We start from the raw sequence: 21,879 nt of genomic DNA, 5'->3' as shown, positions 1-21,879 counted from the left end.
CTGGAGTTTCTGGTCCTCCGGATTTTCTGTTCCGCCAGTCAGCAGAGGTGCACCAGCACCTGCCCTTCTGGCCGTGTTCCTTCACTGCAGCTGAGTCCTTAAGACTCCACAAACTCAGAAGTTTGACAGTGCTGATTTGAAGGGTGGCATTTTGTGCAAGTATTTCCAGAACATTAATCCGAGGTGACTGCGAACACAGGCCCTTTCTAGCCTGAAAAGTGCTCTGCAGGTCAGAAGAATGCTGCCTGTTTGAGAGCACTCTTTGGGCTTCCGTGGGGCTCTTGTGCTTTCTTCCCCCTTTTCTTCATTAAGCAGAAATGGATTTTATCCAGACCACTTATTATGGCACCTAGTTTTGGTGTTAATCCTAGTTTTGCAGCTGATAGTCTGGAGGAGTGGGTTCTAGCAGCCTCGGTTGTCTGCGTTGGTCAGCACTCTACAGTTTAGGTACCTTTAGGCAGGCATCAGTCTTAATATGCCTCTGTGTCCTTTTTTCATGACAAGACTGTCAACCTGCCTGACTAGCATAACGATAGGTAAGGCTCAGCTTCTCTGAGCAGTGGCCCACAAGTGAAGAGCCTCATCCTGCAGCGGGATGGCGTTTTGCACGTTGCCCTGCAGAACTCCATGTTCCGTTCTGGCAGTGAGACAGCCGGTGAGCTGTGAGACTGCACTGTGACTTGGATGCCTTGCAAAGCTGTGGAACCAGGCTGCCTGCTTAACGAGCAGATACTGTGCCCGCTCGAGGCACGGGAACTGCTGGTTCGCTTTTCTCCCTGCCAGCACCACATCCCCATCTTCTGTCAGGTGCTCCATATCCCTTATCTCTCCAAAAGAGCTGAAGAAGTTACTGCAGGACTTCCCAAAGCAGACAGCCAGGAGCTCCCATGGGAAAAGAGGACATGTTCAAGGATAGAAAACCTACAGAAAATGTGTATACATAAGTTGGGTATGGCACATAGGAACCTTGCTGGGAGTTTGCAGGGGTTCAGATAAATACCTGTAACTGCTAGAGTCTCAGACTCGTAGGATGCATTGCTACCAATAAACGAAGCAGAGCCCAGGATCGTTCCCAGTTCCTGTTAAAGTGTTATGACAGGGCCTGGCCTGCTTTTTGTCTGTGCCAGACAGCAGTCTGGCAGAGTTTCCTGGGCACGTCTCTGGGGTGCGAACAGCAGGGACCATTCCTCACGGGCTGTTTGCAGGCAGCCAAGCTTGGAAACAGGCCTTTCCATGTCAGTTGGTCTCGGCACCTGGAAGTGTGACTGAGCACTTTTAATTTAATAGTACAGAGTCCCTGATAGCTGTGGTAACAATGACTTTAAAAAGGAACAAAGCTTCTAGAGAAAACTTATCCTTAGGACAAAGCATTACATCTTGGGAACCTGTGTGATGGGTTACCTGTAGTTGTGTTAGACTGACAGCACTGCAGTTGTGATTTAATGTTGTTTTTTTAAATAAACACTCACTTTTTGGTCCTTTGATGCTTTTATAGGGCTGGGGAGCAGAGTATCATCGCCAAGATGTTACAAGCACACCCTGCTGGATTGAGATCCACCTGCATGGACCATTGCAATGGCTGGATAAGGTGCTGACACAGATGGGCTCACCTCATAACCCCATCTCCTCGGTCTCTTAAGAATCATCTCTAGAATTCCCTTAGGATGGATGCTATTGCAGGCAGTGGCTTATAGGATTTCCAGTGAACAGAAGCTTCTATATGTAGATGTATGTAGATGTAAATATATCTATACATAGTCTACTCGCCTTTTTTTTTTTTTTTTTTCATGCTACATTTTGTGGTTTCTAGTTACTCTGATGCCAGTACAATAAGTTTAGAAATTCAGGTATAGCATATCTGTTCTCTAGTACAAAATAAGCCAAATTCCTGCAAAAGTGTCAAACATGTCCTGTGAGCATCTTCATTCCCCAGCCGAGCCAGTAAACGGTGTGAATTCTTAGCACTTTCATGCAGATTCAGAAACCTGGCTGTAGCTGTTCCTAGTAGGTGAAATTCACCCCTCTGCAGGCAACCAAAGTCAGATCTCTACACCATTTATATCCGTTTTACATCCTAATTTCAGGTCTAAAAGAGGACCTTAGGTGGTGCACAGGACTTATGCATAGAGATGACTTTTATCCAGTGAACTGAAGGACTAAACTGCAATTCCAGTCTGTCTCCCTACTGCAAAGCACGATGGGACAACAGGTCCTCTGAGGAGCTGAGGCACCCCTGTCTCCCGTAGGATTTAGTAGGAGGAGAGATCCCCTTGGGATACGTTCAGCACTGGAGCCTTATCAGAGCATTCTGGACACATCCAAATAGTCTGATACTGTTAACACAGTAGTGTACGGTACTGCTACACTGAAAAGCAACAAGCTCCTGAGAAAAAGGGAAAAAATAGAATTTGAAATATATACCTGTAAGTTTAAAAACTAATTAACTTCCAGTGCTTTTTTGCAAAATACATACATACTTGCATATGTATCCGGCATGTAAACTGAATCCTATCCAATATACAGTATTGATGTAGTTTGTTTTAAAGTTAGAACTGTCTGTAGTTAGACTACTGTGCTAATATCAAGGGTACGTCTAAAAGGGACTTAACTGTGATCCAGAAAAGGGAAATGAAGTGTGCATTGAAGAACCAAATAGTGACTTCATCATTTGTGTTGGGATAGTCTCTGTACTGGGAGCAGGAAGCCCCATGCTCACAGGATGCCATGAGAAGGAGGTAGGAGTCAGCCACGTCCACCCGCTGTGCTGGGGCAGTGCTTAGGATCCCACTGCAAAGCGCAGGTTTGACAGAGGGGGCTTCCCTGCCAGTCACTTTGGACATCCCCATGCACGGTTTCTCACCTTAGACACAGGCTTCATCATTTGCAGTGTTTTTGCCTCGCCTGTAGAGGATGGCAAGGCAATGTAAGCCACAAACAATCAAAGAGTGAATCTGCGTGCAGAACATACTTTACAAGCTCCTTGTCTGTGGTCCTTCTGTAAGCAGGGAAACCTATTGTCCACACTCTCATCCACAGAGCCAGCCTTACAAAATGCTGTTCACTTGGAAACCTTTCCTGAGGAGGCAGGTGAAACTCTTATCACGCTTCGATGATCCCCATTACCTTGCGGAAAGGGTAGAGGACTATTTCTTTCCAGGCATAACAGTCCACTGAAAATTGTTTTGCTTTAAGGGTCAGAGAGAGTTGTAACTTCTCCAATCTCATTCCTCCTTAGAACACACCAGAAATACCCTGACAAGAAAAAAAAAACAAACCAATTTTACAGAATGTCTCTTTTCTTCTCACACAGTATCTGGTGCTACACATTTTACTGCATAATTAGAAGAGGATGCCTGAGATCTTGAGCTACATCACATATGCAAAGGAAATTACATTCACTTCAAGACTTTCGTGTGTTTTAGATGCTAGGTAATACCTGTTACAGGGTGGTAATTATGAACAGAGCAGAAGAATCAGTAAACTAGCAGGCTTACTTCATTCATGCGTCTTCAGCTGCCTGCAGAATTTGTAGGGCACAGAAGGATAAACTATCCAGTTTGAGCAGTAATAGCAAGTTGTATAGGAAATCTGAAAATGTGAAGAACCCTATTCTGTCACCATCTGACGTCAGCAGTGTCCCTGTAGGACAGGAAAAGCTTTACAGTCTCCTGCAGCAATGAAATCCAATAATGATGTTACACAGAAATTCCAGGCGTGCCATTTACTGTTCAGCAGACTTGAGAGAGATCAGTTTGGAAAAAGATGTTTCCCTCAGCTCCCTCTGTCATCAGTGTCACTGTACTGAGCATATACTTCATGTTTATTGCATCCTTTCTTCAGTAATTTCTCTGTGCTTTTTCATGACACTCATCCCTTTGCTTTCTCAGCAGCTAAGGACAGAGAAAATCACTTCTCCTGTCCAGGGTCTAGCTCTGTACTTTATCCTATATTCTTCCTTGTCTTTTAGGCTGAAACCTCTTTCCTCCTAATATATAGAGAAGCGTAGGGATTACTTTTAGACATTCCCAGCACTGTCATCTTCCTCACAGAGAGCAAAGCGGAGGTGTTCTGAGGTGCATCTGCTCTTGGGCAGCTCCAGAACCCAGTTTCCCACCAATGCTGTAGAGGAAAATTGGATGGCCAGTGAAGAGAAGCAGGTTCTTCTGGGGCATTGTTCGTTTCATCATAAGGCAGGTATTTCAAGTGAAATATGCTGCGCTCTGAGCATGCTTATGTCTTCCCATTGAGTATAAGGGGAACTCAGGGTCACCAGCTCAAATGTGGACTGCTGCATCAGACATATCCAAAATTAGATGAGGTGGGCCCCAGGGAAGATGTGGTGGTTTTCTCAGCCTAGTAATGATGCTTGGTCAGTGAGTGTCTGTGTTGTTTAAATGGAAGTTGGTAAAAAAGAGCAGTTTTTCCTTTCCTGTATGTCTACTTTTACAGTAATTCTCATACAAATAGGATTTAGCTTCAGTGCAGTCCACGCATCTCATTAAAGGTAGTCACCTTAATATTCCCATACTAGTAAGTGAAGAGGCATTTCTGGAGCATGGTTCTTCTGACCTGTTTAAAATGTCTGTATTAGGATGAGATGAATTTCAGCAAATTTAAATATTTGCTGGAATTTGGATCAAAGTGCCTGATTCTGGGCAATCAAAGCCAAGCGCCAGCTCAGAGTTAGCCTTTGGGAAGGTCGGTATCACAGTGTGAACTTACTTCCAATTTTGGTGGCCTCCAGGAACTTAGTGCACTGTATGAAGTGCTGTGCAAAGCCCAAGAGAAGGGAGAGCTCACATCCCAAGGGAGAAGTGGTAACAACGAATGAGGCAAACAAGTAAATTGGAAGATGACCCCTGCCCAGATGCAGTGATAAAAAGTAAGGCTAACAAACCATTTATTTCCCTTTCTTTTTGAACAAAGTCTCTCTTGCAGGCTTCTCTAGTACATGTGGATTAAATTTGGCTAAAAATCCAGGTTTCTCGTAAATTACAGCAATGTAACATTGTATCTTACTCTACTATCTCTCCCTTTTGGGAGGAGCTGTTTTCTGCTGAAAGGTCTTCATGAGCCTATCAACCTGTAGTCAATTTAAAGCCTTTAAATGTACTCATTAATACTCAAGCATTGGAGATAGTCTTCCTGAGACATTTAAAATTACTTAGAGGGAGACTACCTAGCTGAAGGCAGATTTTTTTCAATTATTTTTGAGCCATGAACAGTTCAAACCCTCTTGAAAGTTTCTGCAGAGACGTACCATGCATCAGTAGGCAGCAGTGGGAGTTTGGTCAGGCAGGGGCATAAAGCACATTCATCATGGTACGTAAGACCCTTGTTTTCCTACTAAGTGATCAAGAGGACTGCTTAATTGCTGCCAGTTCTTCAGCAGCGCCAGTATTAATGTGCCATTTGCATCCAGAGGTGATGGAGGCAAATCTAGCACCCTGACTGCACAGAGCCGTTCAGTGGCACTGCTGCTCTGACAGCTTGGTCCCCTGACCTCGCACTGTAACAGCTGATCAGGTGCGGTATAGAAGTGGCTGTAGCATTCAGAAGCACAGCGCGGGCTTTGCCTCCCCATCAGAGGCTACACCACAAGCGTCTTTACTCCTTGTGAGAATTTCATGGTGTGCTGTGGTCAGGCTGAAGGATAACGTATCAGCAACACAAAGGGGGAACTGTGGGCTCAGGTAACAGCTGGAGTCGAAGAAATTCTTTCTGTGTCTCCAGCAGGTACCGTGTCAAGACTTTCACCGCCCTGAGCAGCCTTCTGTGACTGGTCCCTGCCTTGAGCAGGGCATCAGAATTGATGCCCTATGGACATCCCTTCCAATATACATTATTCTGTGGGTCTGTGCTGGGATTCAGACAACTGGTTGCCACAGGCAGGAGCTCTCTGTTAATAGAGACAGTTACAGGCTGAAGCACATTTATCCTCATCTATTTCTGCATGCATTCAATGCAGGACAGAGTTACAAGGTATTAACGTTCCCTCAGCATAAAATCAACACTGCAAACATTTCTCACTGTAAACATCATCTCCACGACACAACTTTTAAAACGGAGAAAATCAGGCATTTGTGACTGTGACTACTTGATCTGCTTTTCTTGGCTTAAAATACTCAGCTGTAAGCTTTATGAATTAGAAAGTCTCACCAGTGACTGAGAGTTACACAAACAGCTGTATTTACAGAGGCAGCTCAGGCAGGGACTGACTGCTTCTTGGCTGGCTGGAAACAATTTATAAAGAAGCTTGATCAAGTTTAGTAACTTTGGAGAGATCTCAAGTATAAGGCCAATTTTATTGGCTCATTAGAGACATCTCTGGTGCAGCTATAGCTTTCAGGAATACCTGAGCACTACATAGTGCTCAGCACAGGAAAGAAACATGACATCCTCTGTACTACTCACCTCTCCCCCCAGCTCTTCATAACCTAACTTAGTAAAACCAAAACCAAACACAATAAAGAAAGATTATAATGAGTCTAGGGTAGAGTAATTAAATACCATTTTTCAAAGTTGAGAAGTACTGCCCAGAATTTATATTTATATCATCAGGAATGTGTTGAATGTAACATGTCCCATGTGCTCTCCAAGCCAGAGGTGAGAGCTGCTTGCTCTGGAGAAGCCCAGCGAGCTGGTTGTTACTTGAACATCTGAACCCAAGCCCTACTGGGTGAGTGCAAACCCCACTGAAGTTGAGAAGATTTTTATAGAGGACTTACAGTTCATGGTTGGTTTCAGTAGCCAGAGATGCTGAGAGGATGAAATAACTGGGGAGAAGGGAGCGTATGACCAGATATGCTCAGTGGTCATCACTGGAGGTATCAAGGCAGTACACGCTTGGGCAGCCATTGTGTTCACTAGAGCTTTTTACATTTATATCTAAACTAATCAAGACCCGTTTTAGGAGCTGCTTGGAGTACCACAGTCCTCAGTCTGGTGCTTCCCACACACAGCCTGGCTGAGTGTGCCAGCCTCCTGATTAAGCCATTAGATATGTTGGGGCAAACTGGTGGCCCACATGGTGCAGGGATTAGGCTCTGGTTGCAGTTGGGATCGCCTTGTGCCTCGCAGCAGGACTAAGAAGGAGTTCAGCTTTGGGGCAACTGTTCAAGGACACTGAGCACATCCAGTGTGTGCTCCTCAGAGAGAACTGCACTCTGAACAGAAACTGCATGACTGAAAGACATGGATTATACAGAGCGTCTACCTGGGAACTGCAATAAAGCAGCCCACTTCATGCATAGGTGGGAAATTGCAGTGCCTAAAGGAAGATGGAATCAGCAGGAGCCTTCACAGGGACCCCCTGTGTTATAAATCACATTTATAACAGGAACTAAGAATGGACAAGTGTGCTTCCCTGAGAGCGACTATGGTCAGGTCACTGTCAAGAAAGAGCCTGGCAGAGCTGGTCCCATCTTGCAGTGGGGAGAGAGATTATATGAGACTTTAGATCTGTGAATAAAAAGCTTCTCAACCTGGAGGATTCATTGTAGTCACTGAAACAGGACTTCTTCCTAATGACAGCTCTGGGACTACCTTTCTGCAAGGTACCGAAAGCCTGAGTGGGCATTTGGTCTTTGTTCAGTAGAGAGGAACCGCTTTGTGTCTCCAGTGCAGACAGACACTTCTGCATGTTGTGCACCAGCACAAAACACAGCCTTTGGTTTGTACCGATCATCTATTTATAGGGAGCTCCAGAATGATCAGGAGCAGCCAGAATCCTGTCACCTCTTCACCCCTGGGCTTTCCAAACAGCTTGCCCAGGCGTGCCTTACATTATATTGCCATACTGATGCCATACTTCCCTGCCAGGGAGGTAGGGCATATGGGAGTCCTGTCAAGGGGACACCTCCACTTGCACCTGGGCCATGCTTGCAAACTTGGTGCCTGTACAAATGATGAATCTCATTTGCAGGCCATGTCTTATGGAAGGTAGGCATAACCACTACACCCTCCGGAGTCAGCTACTCTTCCATTATAGCCAATGTGAGCATTTGCAGCTAATTGTGAACAATTTTTAGATCTTCAGTCATAGTGTTTTTATTATCCATGGATGCTGCTATCTTATATTCTGTGTTAGTATTCAAATAATATTGCATATGAATAGCATAGGAAGAAATAGACCAACCAGTTAATAATTTTAAATACAGACCTCATCAGCAAAGAAAAGCTAGAAAAAAACCTGGTAAAGTCTGACCCCTTGCACTTTCACAGTAGTGAGCACATCATGTTTCAAAGTGGTTTTTTGATGCTAAAGTGTGTGTTAAATCTTATTCACAGTTATGTCCATGAGATGCTTTGCAAACGAGAGCAAGGGAACAAACATAATAATGAGCAGAGATAATGCACATTCAGACAAATTTTCTTCACTTACTCAAGCAATTGGAGTTTTTATTTATAATACTCATTAAATGTGCCGCAGCATACTTTCTGCAGATAAGTCAGTGTCAGCAATTTAAACCCTCATTTCAATATTGCCTTTGCAATATAAATGGGGCTGAGAAGTGAGACAAGAAGGTGAAGAAACAAGCCTTTTTGTGTGGATCAATGAAGCCATAAGGTTGCATACTTCTATGCAGTCAAGGGGCCAAAATGGTGGATTCAAGCAAAGTGTGGCGTTACGTATGAGCTATTGGTCTGGTGCAGAAAAGCACCATGAATCTACATAGATTTAAGAGTGTTGCTTCTGTCTATGAACAATTCTGACCTCTCTCCTCCACCAGAATCAAAGCAAAATGTCAGCACTATCCAAAAGGAAGTATTATTCACAGGTAGTGATACTCGGTAAACCAGCGTAGATCGCTGTATAGAGAACACTCCCTGGACTCTTTGCCTCTTGAGAATGAAAAAAACTCCTACATGCTTAGTTTCAGGAGCCTGAGAGATCAGGGCAGCGCAGAGTCCTCTGATCAGCCCCAGAGTACTCTGTCCCATGCCCTGTCGTATCAAGAAAGATAACTCAACTGCTAATGAAGTGGACATTTTCACAAGCATTCCTCCTGCTGCATTTGACTTGAGGCATTCTAAATCTAACATATTTAGTCTGATGTTTGAACAATACACTTTTTAACACACTCCATTTTCTTTGGCTGGAATTATTCTATTGTAAAAGGGATTATTCATGTCTTGTGTTTTACTGTTAATAAAGATATTTCTGATTTAAGAGCTCTTTCCCTTGTTGTCTCCCATTTTTCACTTTGAAAGAGACTGGCCCTGGAAAGCTGTAGGTCCCAGCCTGATCACCAGTGACTTTGTGAACCAGAGCATTTAGAAAGCCTTTATTCATACAAGTCAGTCTTAGGCAAGAGGAATATGCAATTTCACTAAGTGAATAATGGGATGAAGCAACACTTCCAGCAGAATGGGATGCTAGACACTATAAAATGGATTGAAAATTAATACAGCATAAAATCTGCATGTTATAAAACACGCATCCCTCACTGTCCTGTGGTAGAGTTGAAGACTGAAGAGGCTGGTTCAGCTTGCTTTTGAAGGAGACAGCCCTGATCCAGAAGCCCTAGCTGTTGACCAGACTGACATTAGTGGGAAAAGAGACTTGCAGCTGCACAGGTCTGGAGCTGCTCAAGGAAAGAGAGAGATACAGTGAGAATGTACTGTTACAGAAGCCAGGTTTTAACGTTCCCAAAATTCAGATTTTGTTCTGCAGTAAGAGAAGCAAGGGAGTAGAAGACATAATGGTTTTGGAGCATGGACACTGCTGGTGACTTAGGAATCCCATCTGACACTCGGCCCTAACAGGCCAGGCCTGTTACCCAGCTCATCTCCAGATATCTGCACCAGCCTGTCAGGTACCACTAGCACAGACCACCAGAAATACAGTGTAGAGGACTGAAGGCAGTGGGTTGATCAGCACTGGTAACATGCAGCTGTGGCATTGCCTCAGCGATTGACATGGATGATGTGCAGATGTAGCTCGTTCTGCTAAGCAGTTAAATAGTCCTAAGGACTGTGGGAGAGGGGGTTGGGTGGAGGAGGGGGAGGGTGGTCTGGCCTCTGGAGCAAGGAGAAACAGCAGGGCCAGGGGAATCTGACTGAAGGTAAAGCCTTGTTGCAGCCTGATAGCTTGCTTGTGCTGCAACAATTGGTGCCCAGTGTGAGGCTGACTGAGTTGGACTCTGACTACAGCTGGTGCCCAACATAACTGAGACAAGCTGAAGAACCTGCAACCCATAACAGACACCATGAGGTGAGCTGTTGCAACGAATTGGTATGGGTATATTGCAATATTTGTTGTCTGTCTTGACTGAAATTGCAACTTTTGGTACCCAATGTAGATGGGGACTAATTGATATGGGTACAGAAGAAGAAAATTCCACTTTAACAATGCTTATAGATAAAGAAGTGTAAAGTATAATAAGGCAATAAGAACTTTGCTAGGCTGGTACAAAAAAAATGATGTGCTGTTTATGCTGAAAAATGTCTCTAGTGTTCAGACATGGCAAAATGCTGGAAAATTTCTTTTTGAGGCTGCCTCAAGGGGCAATAAAACTGCAACAACATTGCTAACAACATGGAGATTAGTCTTAGACCTGCTAGAACAACTAAATGTGGACAGGGAGACAAATTCTGTATTTGCAATGCTTTTGGAAATATTTGAAAATAGAGGTGTAGAATATGACAAAATGGCAATAAGAATTCTGCTAGTGTAGTGTAAAATGTATGATTTGCCAGTTACAGTGAAAAAGGTTTTCAGCATTCAGACACAGCAAAGTGTTGGAAAGGTACTTTTTGAGGCTGCTTTGAGGGGAGACAAAATTGCCACAGCTTCGTTAACAGCATGGAGATTGTTCTAGCAAATCTATGATCAATCAGATGCGGACAGAGAAATAAAGCCTATATTAACAATGCTAATAGAAATATTTGAAAATAAAGGCATAAAGTATGATGAGATGGCAATAAGAACTCTGCTAGGGTGGTGTAAAAGGAATAACTTGCCTGTTACAGTAAAAAATGTCTCCAGCATTCAGATATGGCAAAGTGCTAGACTGTTACTTTTTGGGGCTGCCACGAGAGGGAACAAAATTGCTACAACATCATTGACAACATGGAGATTGGTCTTCTATTTACTAGAATGATCAGAAGCAGACAAGGAGGCAAAGGCTGCGGCTGAAATAGCCACATCCCTGGTTGCAGAGATGATGCCCAATAAGGTACCTTCAGCACCACTGGATTCTCTGCCATCACCTGATTCACACAGTCGGGGCTGGCAGGAGAAGCAGAGCAGTGCCGGGTCAAGTGGGCAGAGTCTGTTCCCTTTGGGGCAGCAGCGAGATCCGGTCATCGTCCCATTGCCTGTCTGTGATCCCAAGCCATCTGTGATAGGTTTATCGGAGGAGACCTTGGGTCATGTTCAACAACCAGTCCAAATTACAACATTGGGACCAGATCCTGCCAAATTCTGGAAAAAATGTGGGAGCAAGCACTCGCAGAAGGGGATATCCATGCTGTAACCACCATGGGGGCAGGGTGTTAGCCTGCCCAGTGCTTTGAAAGGATGGTAAAGCTCCCCCCAAGTGGGAACCTTTCAACTGAGGAGTGATAAAGCTAAGATCAACCTGTATACAGTATGGAATAGGCTCACCTTACGCTCAATTGTTATGTAGCATTTTCACAGCAGAGCTTACTGCTCATGATTGCTGTTCAATTGCACAAATTATATTGACCCTTATGCAAATATTAATGTTTGAGTCAAATTGGAGGCGCTTGGCAAACAAGCAATCACTGATGAATTTAGAATACCCCCAGGATGATCCACATTTTGTGGCAGGGATTCCACAATTGATGGGGGAGGCTCCAGTTAACTCTGCTCAGTTACAAGCTCGCTTACATCCTTTAGTCCTGCAGCAGGGAAAAGAATTGGCTCTCCAAGCTTTATTGCAAGTTCCGGATCATGGCACTCCACAACAGTCATGGACCACAATAAAACAAGGCCCATGGGATTTAATTACCTGTGGATGAGGGTATGCTTGTCTCCACAGATGCAGGGCTGTGGTGGCTTAAGCCTCTTTTAGACCCTAGAATTGACAAGAGGACATCAGATACTGGCTGTTCCACAGACCCCTTGGGAGGAGAGTCACAACATCTGCGTGACCCTGATGCAGAGGCTGAAATCAGATGTAGCTTTGTGCCTTAACTCAACCTGAACAGCCTTCCCACATACCCTGCCAAGGGCCCTACAATAGATGATAGACATGGTTCTTTTTGGTTAAAAATGAAAAGGGGGAACTGTAGAGGACTGAAGGCAGTGGGTTGATCAGCACTGATAACATGCAGCTGTGGCCTTGCCTCGGAGGCAGTGGGTTGATTGACATGGATGATGTGCAGCTGTAGCTCATTCTGCTAAGTGGTTAAATAGTCCTGAGGAGTGTGGGGATCAGATGGAGGAGGAGCAGGGTGGTCTGACTTCCTCTCTGGAGGAAGGAGATACAGCAGACAGTAGAATCTGACCAATGCTAAAGCCTTGTTGCAGCCTACTAGTTTGATTGTGCTGCAACAATACAGGACAGATGTGCACAGTGATGTTCAGCACAGTGCAGCTCATCTTCAGCAAGTTTCATTTCTTTTGAGGTAACAAACTCATTCAGCGCTGTCCTAACAAGCACTCCCTGTGTCCCTTTTCTACTTTGAGGGTTTGTTGGGTTTTTAAAATACATTTAATCATAACTGTTCACCTAAATACTTTCATAAGCTGACCATTTAAACCAAAAGCAAATACTTTATTCTACAATATCAGCTCATTACATTTTCACATATAGTCTCTGACACACTGAAAAAAGTAATATGATGTTAGTTAAAGCTAAAGTAACTTTCTGTAAGAAGAGCCTTGGAACACAAAAGTTTTAATGCCACCTAGTCACAGCTAGCTATTTGAGTATAGAAAAAAACCCAACCTAACAACATACAAATCTAACAGAAAAGAACAGGCTTTGGTTTTGTTTTTTTAAAGAAAAAAAAAAGATTTTACTCAAACACTTATTGGTCCAGAACTGTTGATACAAAATTTTGATTTTTTTAAAAAGCAACTTTGACAATGCAAAATTCAATAAATCCCTACTGAACAAATTCTATACATACACAAAGCACAGCTTGTAAAAATTCGTAAGACTAACAAATACTCCTGAAGAGAGATATAGTGGATCAAATTGCTGCAACATCCAAGTAATACTTCAATAAGTACCCCACACCATTCAGATAACCTCTGTTCAGAAATGTGGTTTAATACACAACTTTGTTTTAAAAACAAGATGTGGGATTCAACACTTACATAACACAGTGTTTAGATTCTTAACACAATCAATTGCAAGTCCATCTGAATTGCCTGAAAACCTGCAGTCTAACACTTGTTGATTATATATCAGTTGTCTTGATGGAAGAATTTGAACTATGCTCTTTTTTTAGAGGGCAAAATCTACATAAAGGAAAATAATGCACAATTACATTTTAGGTTTTGGATGCATTTGCTATTAAAAGTTAAAAACTTTTAACATTTAATGTAGTCACTTAAAATGAGTGATACTCTTATCTGTAATTAAGTTATATTTCACATATCAGAGGTTGGTCCTTACAAATAACTCCACAAAACAAGTCCCAACTTTGTCGTGTATGTGCCACCTAATTCTTCTCTAAAGCTTTTTACCATTTATCTCTTTTGGAACTTTTAAAGGGAAATTATTTTACATGCTTTACAATGCAGACAATGAGTATTTCAAACCTGTAGATAATTAATACATAGCAGGAGGATCACCTGATTTGCACTTTTCTGAGCCACTGGATCAACTTCTTGATGGCATATTGTCTTTGCCTTTAGTGCAATATTCTACTGGACATAAGTTTCTCATATCCCTGAGCAATCGCTGTTAGGTCATGCCACCAGACTGGCTCAAATTCAGGACTTTATTTCACAACTTCCATAGAAAGTAACTGACTTCCTTCAATGATTGTCATCAAAGAGCGACTTTGTTAAACAGTAAATCCTTACATAGAAAAAATGTTAATTTCATGGAAGACTTTGGTAGGAGAAGGGTGTACAGCTAAACATTACTAATAAACAAATTTCTACTTAAAAAAATCAAACATTAAAATGAAGTTTTAAAAAGAATCAAAAAATAGACTCCTCCAGATTTCCTCACAAGTTTGCAGACACCCAAGCAGCTCAAAGCCTCAAAAGTGCAAACAAGAAACAGGTAAAATACACAACAGCAGCAACTTTAGTTTTTCTTTAAACACTGCGATTCTTTGTATTTATATAAAATACACATTCTGTTTGTCCTTCAGCACCAGACTCATCTGCAGGTCACTGATCTGATTACCCAGGTGCTCCTTGAAACTGTTGCTGCCTTTGTTCCAAAGCCTGCTGACTTAACAGTTGCTGTTGTTTCTGTAGAAACTGCACTACTTCTGGACTTCTGAGCAGGGACTGCAAGAAAGAGAAAGCAAACTTTAAAGAGCTCCCATATATTAAATAGCTATGATAGTGACTATAATATTTTTCCATTAAATCAATTTGTCCATTACCCATTGTTGTGGTCTAACTTCCATAGGCAACTAAGCATCACACAGCCTCTTGCTCAGTCCCCCCTCAGTGGGACCAAGCACTGCTCAGCAATAACTAAAACATCAATCACTGTGTTATCGACACTGTTTTCCATCACAAACTCAAAACATAGCCCCATACAAGCTACTGTGAAGAAAATTAACTGTATACTAGCTCAAACCAGTGCACCCATATAAATAAGAGTTCAATTAAATGCTGAAGAATTACAAAACATGCTCACAAAAAATATCTAGAAACTGTTTCAGGACACCAGCAGGTTACCCAGAAGCAACATTCATACACATCCTGAAAGCAGATTCAGAATGTAAAGAACAGATAATATTGCAAAAATCATCAAGAGAGCAAACAGATGTGATCTACTGACATACTGAAAACAAACTCTTTTCAATTGCGCTTCAGTTTTGGTCCACTTTCTACATTTCCCATCAAAGACAGCTCAAACACTGTAATAAATAAAATACTGTAATTCTACAGCAAAACTCATGTGCCTGTCAGACTCAAACATCTGGACAATGCTCTTAGTCACATGGTGTAGTTTTAGTCTGTTCTGTGAGGAGCAGGGAGTTGGACTCAGTGTCCCTTACTAACTTGAGACACTCTGGGATTCTATGTTCATTGAATGTTCAGTAATTTCCCAATATTTCAAAACAGCAGCCCAGCCACAAGGAATGCGTTAAAACCCAAACCTATACCTTCAGTCAAAAGGCAAAATGTCTAAAACTACTGGCATCTGGCCTAAACAGTTGCAGTCTGTGATCCAACTCCAGTTGTTCACTCTCATTCCTGGAGGGTGGCAGCACAAGTGTTTGTAAAGGTCAAATGGCAAATCAGGTTGGGAATGGATCATTCCAGAAACTAATGCTGGAAAAGGTTATTTTTCAGCTGAATTAATTCCCTAGGCTGCTTGCTCATTATGCATGGTTACTTCACTGATGCAACCAAAGAAGTACTGCAACTCTGTAACCCCGATTTACATTCAAAAGGACCAGCAACTACCAGGGCAGGGTCTAGAACTTTATGCTTTTAGGGGCAATTCTGCAGATGTTTTAATTGAAAACAACCATTCCGCATAACTCACACCTACAGCAGCACTGAACAGGTAAGATTAGTGAATCGGCCACTGAAAGCAGCTACTAATAACAAACAAGCTCACCGAACAGATGGGCAGCCACCTTTTCCTTACCGTACATTAGCTTTATCGAGTCACTTCACTGCACAAGGTAGTTCTGCAGTAAGTACTTCTTTATCTGCTGCTGGTTTATGACATTAAGGTGCTTCAGATTCTCTATCCACAACTTGCTGCTTCTCAGCCCCTTGCCTCTGTTTCTATGTCTTTATCCAGTGCAAGCTCCACATCCAGATGGATCACCACCAAAACCTCTCCTCACAGAGATTAATCACGTGCAAGAAACATATGAGTGAGCACAAAGGACTTGGCACTTCTAAGTGATAAACCTGCAGGCAGCTACCAGTGACATGCAGTAACTTTCACGTGCAGGAACAAGAGGTATGGAACAGACTTGGATGCAACAGGCCATGACAGATCTTTCTGGGTCACCATAAAACCCTCAGGCCTTGTGCTGTGTAGATAGGCACAAAAGAAAGAAGACATTCTAGAAGAAATAATGCTGAATGACAGAAATCGGGACAGAGCCGAGAAAGAAGCAAGAATCAGATCAAAGAGAATCTGAATCTCACTTCACCAGAACACTGCAAGGAAACTTCAGTTCTTGAAGAGCTTTAACATAACTCTGTGCAAAAGTTCTCAACATCTATTTAAAGAGCTTCTTGCTACTCTATTTCTAGAAAAAATGATGTTTCATTAATAAAATACCTTTCAAGTTAAATTAAAAGCCACTTAAATAGAAACAGACAGGAAAGGGTACAACAATTCTGTAAGCGAGACATGAAAAACAACAGATAACGTGAAAAATAAACTCCATAGTTCATTATCTTCTTCTTGTAAAAACTGAAGAGCTACAGATACTCCTCTGAGTTCTGGTCATAATCATTAAGTAAGTGCTATACGATTGTGAAAGAATTCAAGAAAATAAATCTATATAGCCGTATACTTAAGACTAATGTTTCTCTAAAGACTTTTCAAATTTCTGAACAAGCACTACAGCACTTTAATGAGGATTATTAAATTGTTTTGCATAGATAACAGAGAACAGGCAAACAGTCCCATTAGCTTCTGGAGAAAGGAGACTGTCAAAACCAGTAACATACAAAGTCGTAATGAAGAAGCCAAAGGAAAAGTACTGAATTATTTCCCTTCCCTGGGCTTAATTCTTTAAATAAAGGAGCAACAAGTGTTTAAAAAAACCCCTTACAACACATGCCATTCATGCAGCCTACAAACATTACAAGTCATACTGCTTGCTTACATAGCTTGTTTTATCAACGTATATGCAATTTTAAGTGTGATATGATACATCTACAACTTTTAAAACACACTACAGTAATTACAAGCTTTCATCAGACCTAAAGTCCATGTGTTGATCTATTTAACGCTTTACAGAAAAGTTGGTTTAACAAGTTAAAAACATCTCAAGTTATACTACAAGCATTATCTACCCTAACGACATAACCGCATCTATTTAGTACTATCAAAATACTCTAGTTAATGTGGCACTGATCATTAAATTTAGTCATCTTAGTATTCTTCACAGAGGCAGACACACACATCTGCTCTGCAGCATATTTTAAATTTGAAAATACACGTAGTAAGTGTATGATCATTAAACTGATTTTCACCTTTCACAAGGGTGACAGTTAAACATTGTTACACTGCCTTTAATTATGTGAGTTCAAAACCTGCAAGAAACAAAACTTACCAGCCTCTTTTTATTCAATACTTGTTCTAGAAGAGTAGGTCTTGCTGGACGATCTCCAATGGATCCTGTTCTCTGTTTTGTAACAGAAACTGAACCTTCAACACTATCCTGCACATGAAAGAAAATAAATAGAGAAGACTATAAACCCTGATACAATCATACATTTATTTTTCACAACAGAAAGTCACAAGAGTAAAAAACATTTGCCTCATTAATCCGCAGAGGAAAGGAACAGCACAAGAATAGAAATGTATCTATTCAAGAACTGGCATCTTCTTTCCATGTTATTTTCACAATTTCACCAGTCACAGTGAAGCAACGCAGCTGAGTTAGCCTTCCAAATTGCAAAAATAACCAGGTTACTACAGCTAGTTGATGGCTTGAATTTATTTGATTGCATCTTTTAAAAATGAAGTAATTCACAACAGCTCAATCTCCATCTTGTGGAAGTGAATGATACTTAACGTAAGCAGTTGGGTAGGAATGACAATAATACTTTTAATAGCCAAATAAAACCCCACATACTTCAGAATACTATTATGAAGTCACCAAATCCACAGACAAGAGACAGTAAAATCTACATTTTTTTCTTTGTAAGTTTATTCTGTTCCTCGTACAATCACCAGTCATACGAATTAGACTGTCTTCTAAACAACCTGACTCTATAATTTACTGTAGAGAAAAGATTCGTGGTTTGGAAAATTTCAAGCAATGTTGATTGCTGTGTATTAAATTCACAACTTGGTAACACTTCCATTTACCTGATGGCAAGTGTCAAGCAACAAAACCACCACCACCAATAAAGTTATCCCAGTATCTTTTACTTCAATCCTGTAAACAGAAGTAAAAAATGAAGCTTCTATTTCAAATCTGACTCTGACCTCACAAGACAACAGTATCTTGTGGGGCCTTGATAGGCACCACTGTAAAAAAGCACACTAAATTTAGCACTAAATATCCTGCCTTCTTCTGCAAGTTCAGGCCTTAATTCCATAAGATTCAGAGCAACCTGCACTTGCAGAAACCGGGAGAAAATAACCTACTCTCTTTCAACATGCAATAATCACTGTTTCATGTTACAGATCAAAAAGTCTTAACCCCTCACTACATCAAATGCAGCAATTTTACCCTCCTCCTACACTGTCCCCTTTTCTGAACTAGTGCAAGTATTCATCATGAACTGAGCATGATAGATTATTAGGAAAGGAAGAGAGAAGAGGGAAAACCAACCTGGTATATAAATCTAGAATTCACCTACATCTTGAATACTGTGAGCAGTTTCCGCTCTCTCACCTAAGAAGCATAGCTACTAGAACTAGAGAAGATATATAGAATGGCAACAAGGATGATGAAAGTAGGTAACTTTTTACTTGGAAACAAGCATGCTATGCATTTTCACTCTGAGAATGAAATTACTTAAGAGTAAGCCTACCAAGTAAGTGTCACAAACTGAACAGGAAGAATTAGTTGATCACTGTATCTTCTAATGTAACTAGCAAATTAAGTTAGCAGCAATCAGGTTCAAAACCAAGAGGGGGATCATTCGAACCAGGCTGCAGACCTGAAGAAGCTATCAGAATGTAATTGATTCTGAGAGTTTACAAGGATTCAACAAAAATCCAAAGTAGCACAGGGAACAAACTTCATTTAAGTTACAGAATACATCAGAAGACTCACACCTATCTCAGCAAGTCCTTTGAGCTGAAAGAGAAGAAAGCTGGGAGAATATTCCCTAGTATCATCACATACACTTGCCTTTTTCTTATGCACCTGCTTCATGGCAGCTTTTGCAGCTAGACAGAAAAAAAAAAAAAGTTCTTTGGTGTGACACCCCGTACTGTTACTATTAAATTTATATGAAGAAAAACTGAAAAATGCAAAGGGTTTTGATGGTTAGTTTGCAGTTAGATCAGTTCGCAGTCACACAACTCCAGAGACAGCTGTGCCAACAAAAATGTGTTGCTTTTAGCAGCAGTGCCAGGTAAAGAGTTTTTTCTTTTGACAACCGCTGTTTTATACTCCTTTCAAGCACAAACTAGCCAGCACCTTCAAAAGTAAACCCACTCCCCTCTCTCTAGCTCATCCAAATATAAGATCTTAAATCTAACTCAGTACAAGCAACCATCAATCAGAAACTGTGTTACTGTGGCTGAGTCACAAACTGTAGGAAAAAAAAACACCTAAAAACTTGAACATCGGCAGCAGTTCTCCTGCTGACTGTATTTTCCCATCTAAAAAATACACAGAAGTTTATGAAAGTAAGTATGAACTATCAGTGGTTTAAATATTTAACTGCCATTTTATATATATATATATATATATATAAAATAATCAAGTATTTGAAGAACCTGCAACGGATTTTTATACACAATATAATCTGATACCCAACAGCTGTTGTGATTTTAAAACCCTGCATTTCAGTACCAGCTGGGCAAGCAGACTGACATCGCTCTTGGATCTGTACTTTCATCTTTCCTTCTGCGAAATAAGCACAGGCTGCACGGCACGGTACCTATCAGCAAGAACATTTTACCTGCAGCGCTCTGGTATTGCTGTTAAGTTGCTACAATTTATATCAGAGAAGAAAAAAGAAACGGGGTTTGCTTTGACACCAGAGGAAGAGTGACCTCCAGGGCTGCCCTGGATTTCTGCCCTTCCCTCTGGACAGCAAGGTCCCACTCCGTCTGGCAGACGCCGGTTTCCCACGGCACGCCCCCTCCCCCAGGTGACACACGGCGCCCGGGCTGCCCCCGTCCCCCCGCCCGCCCGCCGGTGCCTCACCTCGGCCCGCGGGCCGCCCCCCGCGGCGGCCGCCCCGCCGCCCCCCAGGGCCTGGTCGCTCTTCTTGCGCTTGTACTTGTCCTTGTAGATCTTGTTGCGGTGGCGCTTGCACATCCAGGGCTTGCGCTGCTTCACCACCTGCGTGGTGGTCTCGCTGCAGCCCTGGTAGGTGCAGCTCTTGCAGCCGCCGCCCGCCGCCGCCGGCGCCTCCTCCTCCTCCAGCTCCTCCGGGCTGGCCGTGCTCTCGCCGCCCGCCGCCTCGCCCTCCTCCCCCGCCTCCACCTCGCCGTCGCCGGCCCCCCCCAGCTCGTAAAACAACATGAGGCCGCCACTACCGGAGGGCGGCAGCGGCGGGTCGGCGCTCGGGAGCGGCAGCACCCCCCCCGCGGCCCCGGCCGCCGCCTCCTCGCCGCCGCACGGCTGCATCACGAGCAGCGCCAGCTGCTGCTGCTGCGGCGGCGGCGGCGAGGAGGAGGCGGAGGAGGGAGCGGCGGCGGGGCTGGCCCGCAGGGCGCCGGTAACCGAGCCCGCCGCGCCCGCCGGCGCCTCAGCCCCCAGCCCCGCCGCGCCGCGCGCACCGCGCATGTGCCGGCGCCGCGTCGCGGGGGGAGGCGAGCGCGCGGGCTGCGCGTGGCCGGGGCGCGCCGGGCGGGCGGGGTCACGTGCGCGGCGGTGCTGAGGGGAAGGGGCCGCGCGCGGCGCCCGACATGGCGGCAGCGGCGGGGCGGGGGCTGCGGGACGGTGCCGTGAGGCTGCGACAGCGCCGCCCGCGTGAAGCCGTCGCGGCTTCCCATGTGCAGGGACCGCCCCGTGCCCGTGTCGCGGCAGCCGGCGTGGCTTGGCGCTGCCGGCCTGCTCGGGCCCCGGCCTGCTGCTGTCCCCTGACGGCTGTCCGGGTCGAACCCGACCGGGCGCTGGCCCTGGGCTGCGCTGGTGACCTTGCTCGCCAGCCCCTTGCAGCTGCGGAACCGGGACCTGGGGGTGCAGTTTGGTTTCCTCTCCCACTTTGCCTTTTTATTGTGGCCGGCCTGCTGTTGCCCTGTAGCTCTCGGTTTGCTGCTCGTTGTCCTTCCTTTCCTTCGCTGGAGTATCGATTCTGCCCACAGCTCACTTCTTCGTGGCTCTTTGGACACTTTTTCCCTATTACAAGGTTCATCTGAGCAGCTAAGACCATCTTCACCGTATTTGTGTCACCTCAAATGCATTATTCCTAAGTAAACATCTACTATGAAAAAGTAAATGAATGCTGTATATGTAATCTTGGCAATTTTTTACTCCTCAATCCAGTCCTTTTTTTTTTTTTTTTTTTCTGCAAAATTCTTACATTTTATTCCAAGAAAAAAGTTGCTTTGTAATGCAACTGTCCTACCTACCTTCAGTTTTCCTCATACTTCCTTCTCCTGTGCCACACTGTCCTGGTTTCAGCTGGGATAGAGTTAATGTTTTTCTTCTTAGTAGCTAGTACAGTGCTGTGTTTTGACTATGATGTGAGGTTGATAAAACACTGATGGTTTTAGTTGTTGCTAGGTGATGTTTATACTAAATCAAGGACTTTTGGGTTCCTTGGGCCCTGCCAGCCAGAGGCAGGGGGACACAGCCAGGACAGGTGACCCAAACTAGCCAGAGCGGTATTCCATACCATATGATGTCATGCTGAGTATATAGGCTGGGGGAAGG

At 43.5% G+C, this 21,879-nt stretch overlaps 2 protein-coding genes across 3 annotated transcripts in view; one reads left to right on the top strand and one right to left on the bottom strand.

Annotated features, from left to right (window-relative positions):
- Positions 1–9,172, top strand: part of SMAD9 (SMAD family member 9) — a 43,210-nt gene extending 34,038 nt beyond the window's left edge. For both annotated transcript variants that reach the window (XM_037376598.1, XM_037376597.1), the window contains exon 7: positions 1,496–9,172. In XM_037376598.1, coding sequence (XP_037232495.1) covers positions 1,496–1,639 — 144 coding nt within the window. In that variant the 3' untranslated portion in view covers positions 1,640–9,172. The remainder of the gene's footprint in view (positions 1–1,495) is intronic.
- A 3,547-nt stretch (positions 9,173–12,719) lies between these two features.
- LOC119142959 (regulatory factor X associated protein) lies at positions 12,720–21,376 on the bottom strand. The gene is made up of 4 exons (XM_037376569.1): positions 21,213–21,376; positions 20,203–20,752; positions 17,422–17,529; positions 12,720–14,446 (listed from the first exon to the last, which is right to left on the bottom strand). The coding sequence occupies exons 1-4, from the start codon at positions 21,374–21,376 to the stop codon at positions 14,336–14,338; spliced, it is 933 nt and encodes a 310-aa protein (XP_037232466.1). The 3' UTR covers positions 12,720–14,335.
- Positions 21,377–21,879: the final 503 nt, after the last annotated feature.

The sequence above is a fragment of the Falco rusticolus genome, chromosome 2 (assembly GCF_015220075.1).
Source record: "Falco rusticolus isolate bFalRus1 chromosome 2, bFalRus1.pri, whole genome shotgun sequence".
Taxonomy (NCBI): Eukaryota; Metazoa; Chordata; class Aves; order Falconiformes; family Falconidae; genus Falco; species Falco rusticolus.
This window is presented reverse-complemented; position numbering and strand designations above follow the sequence as displayed.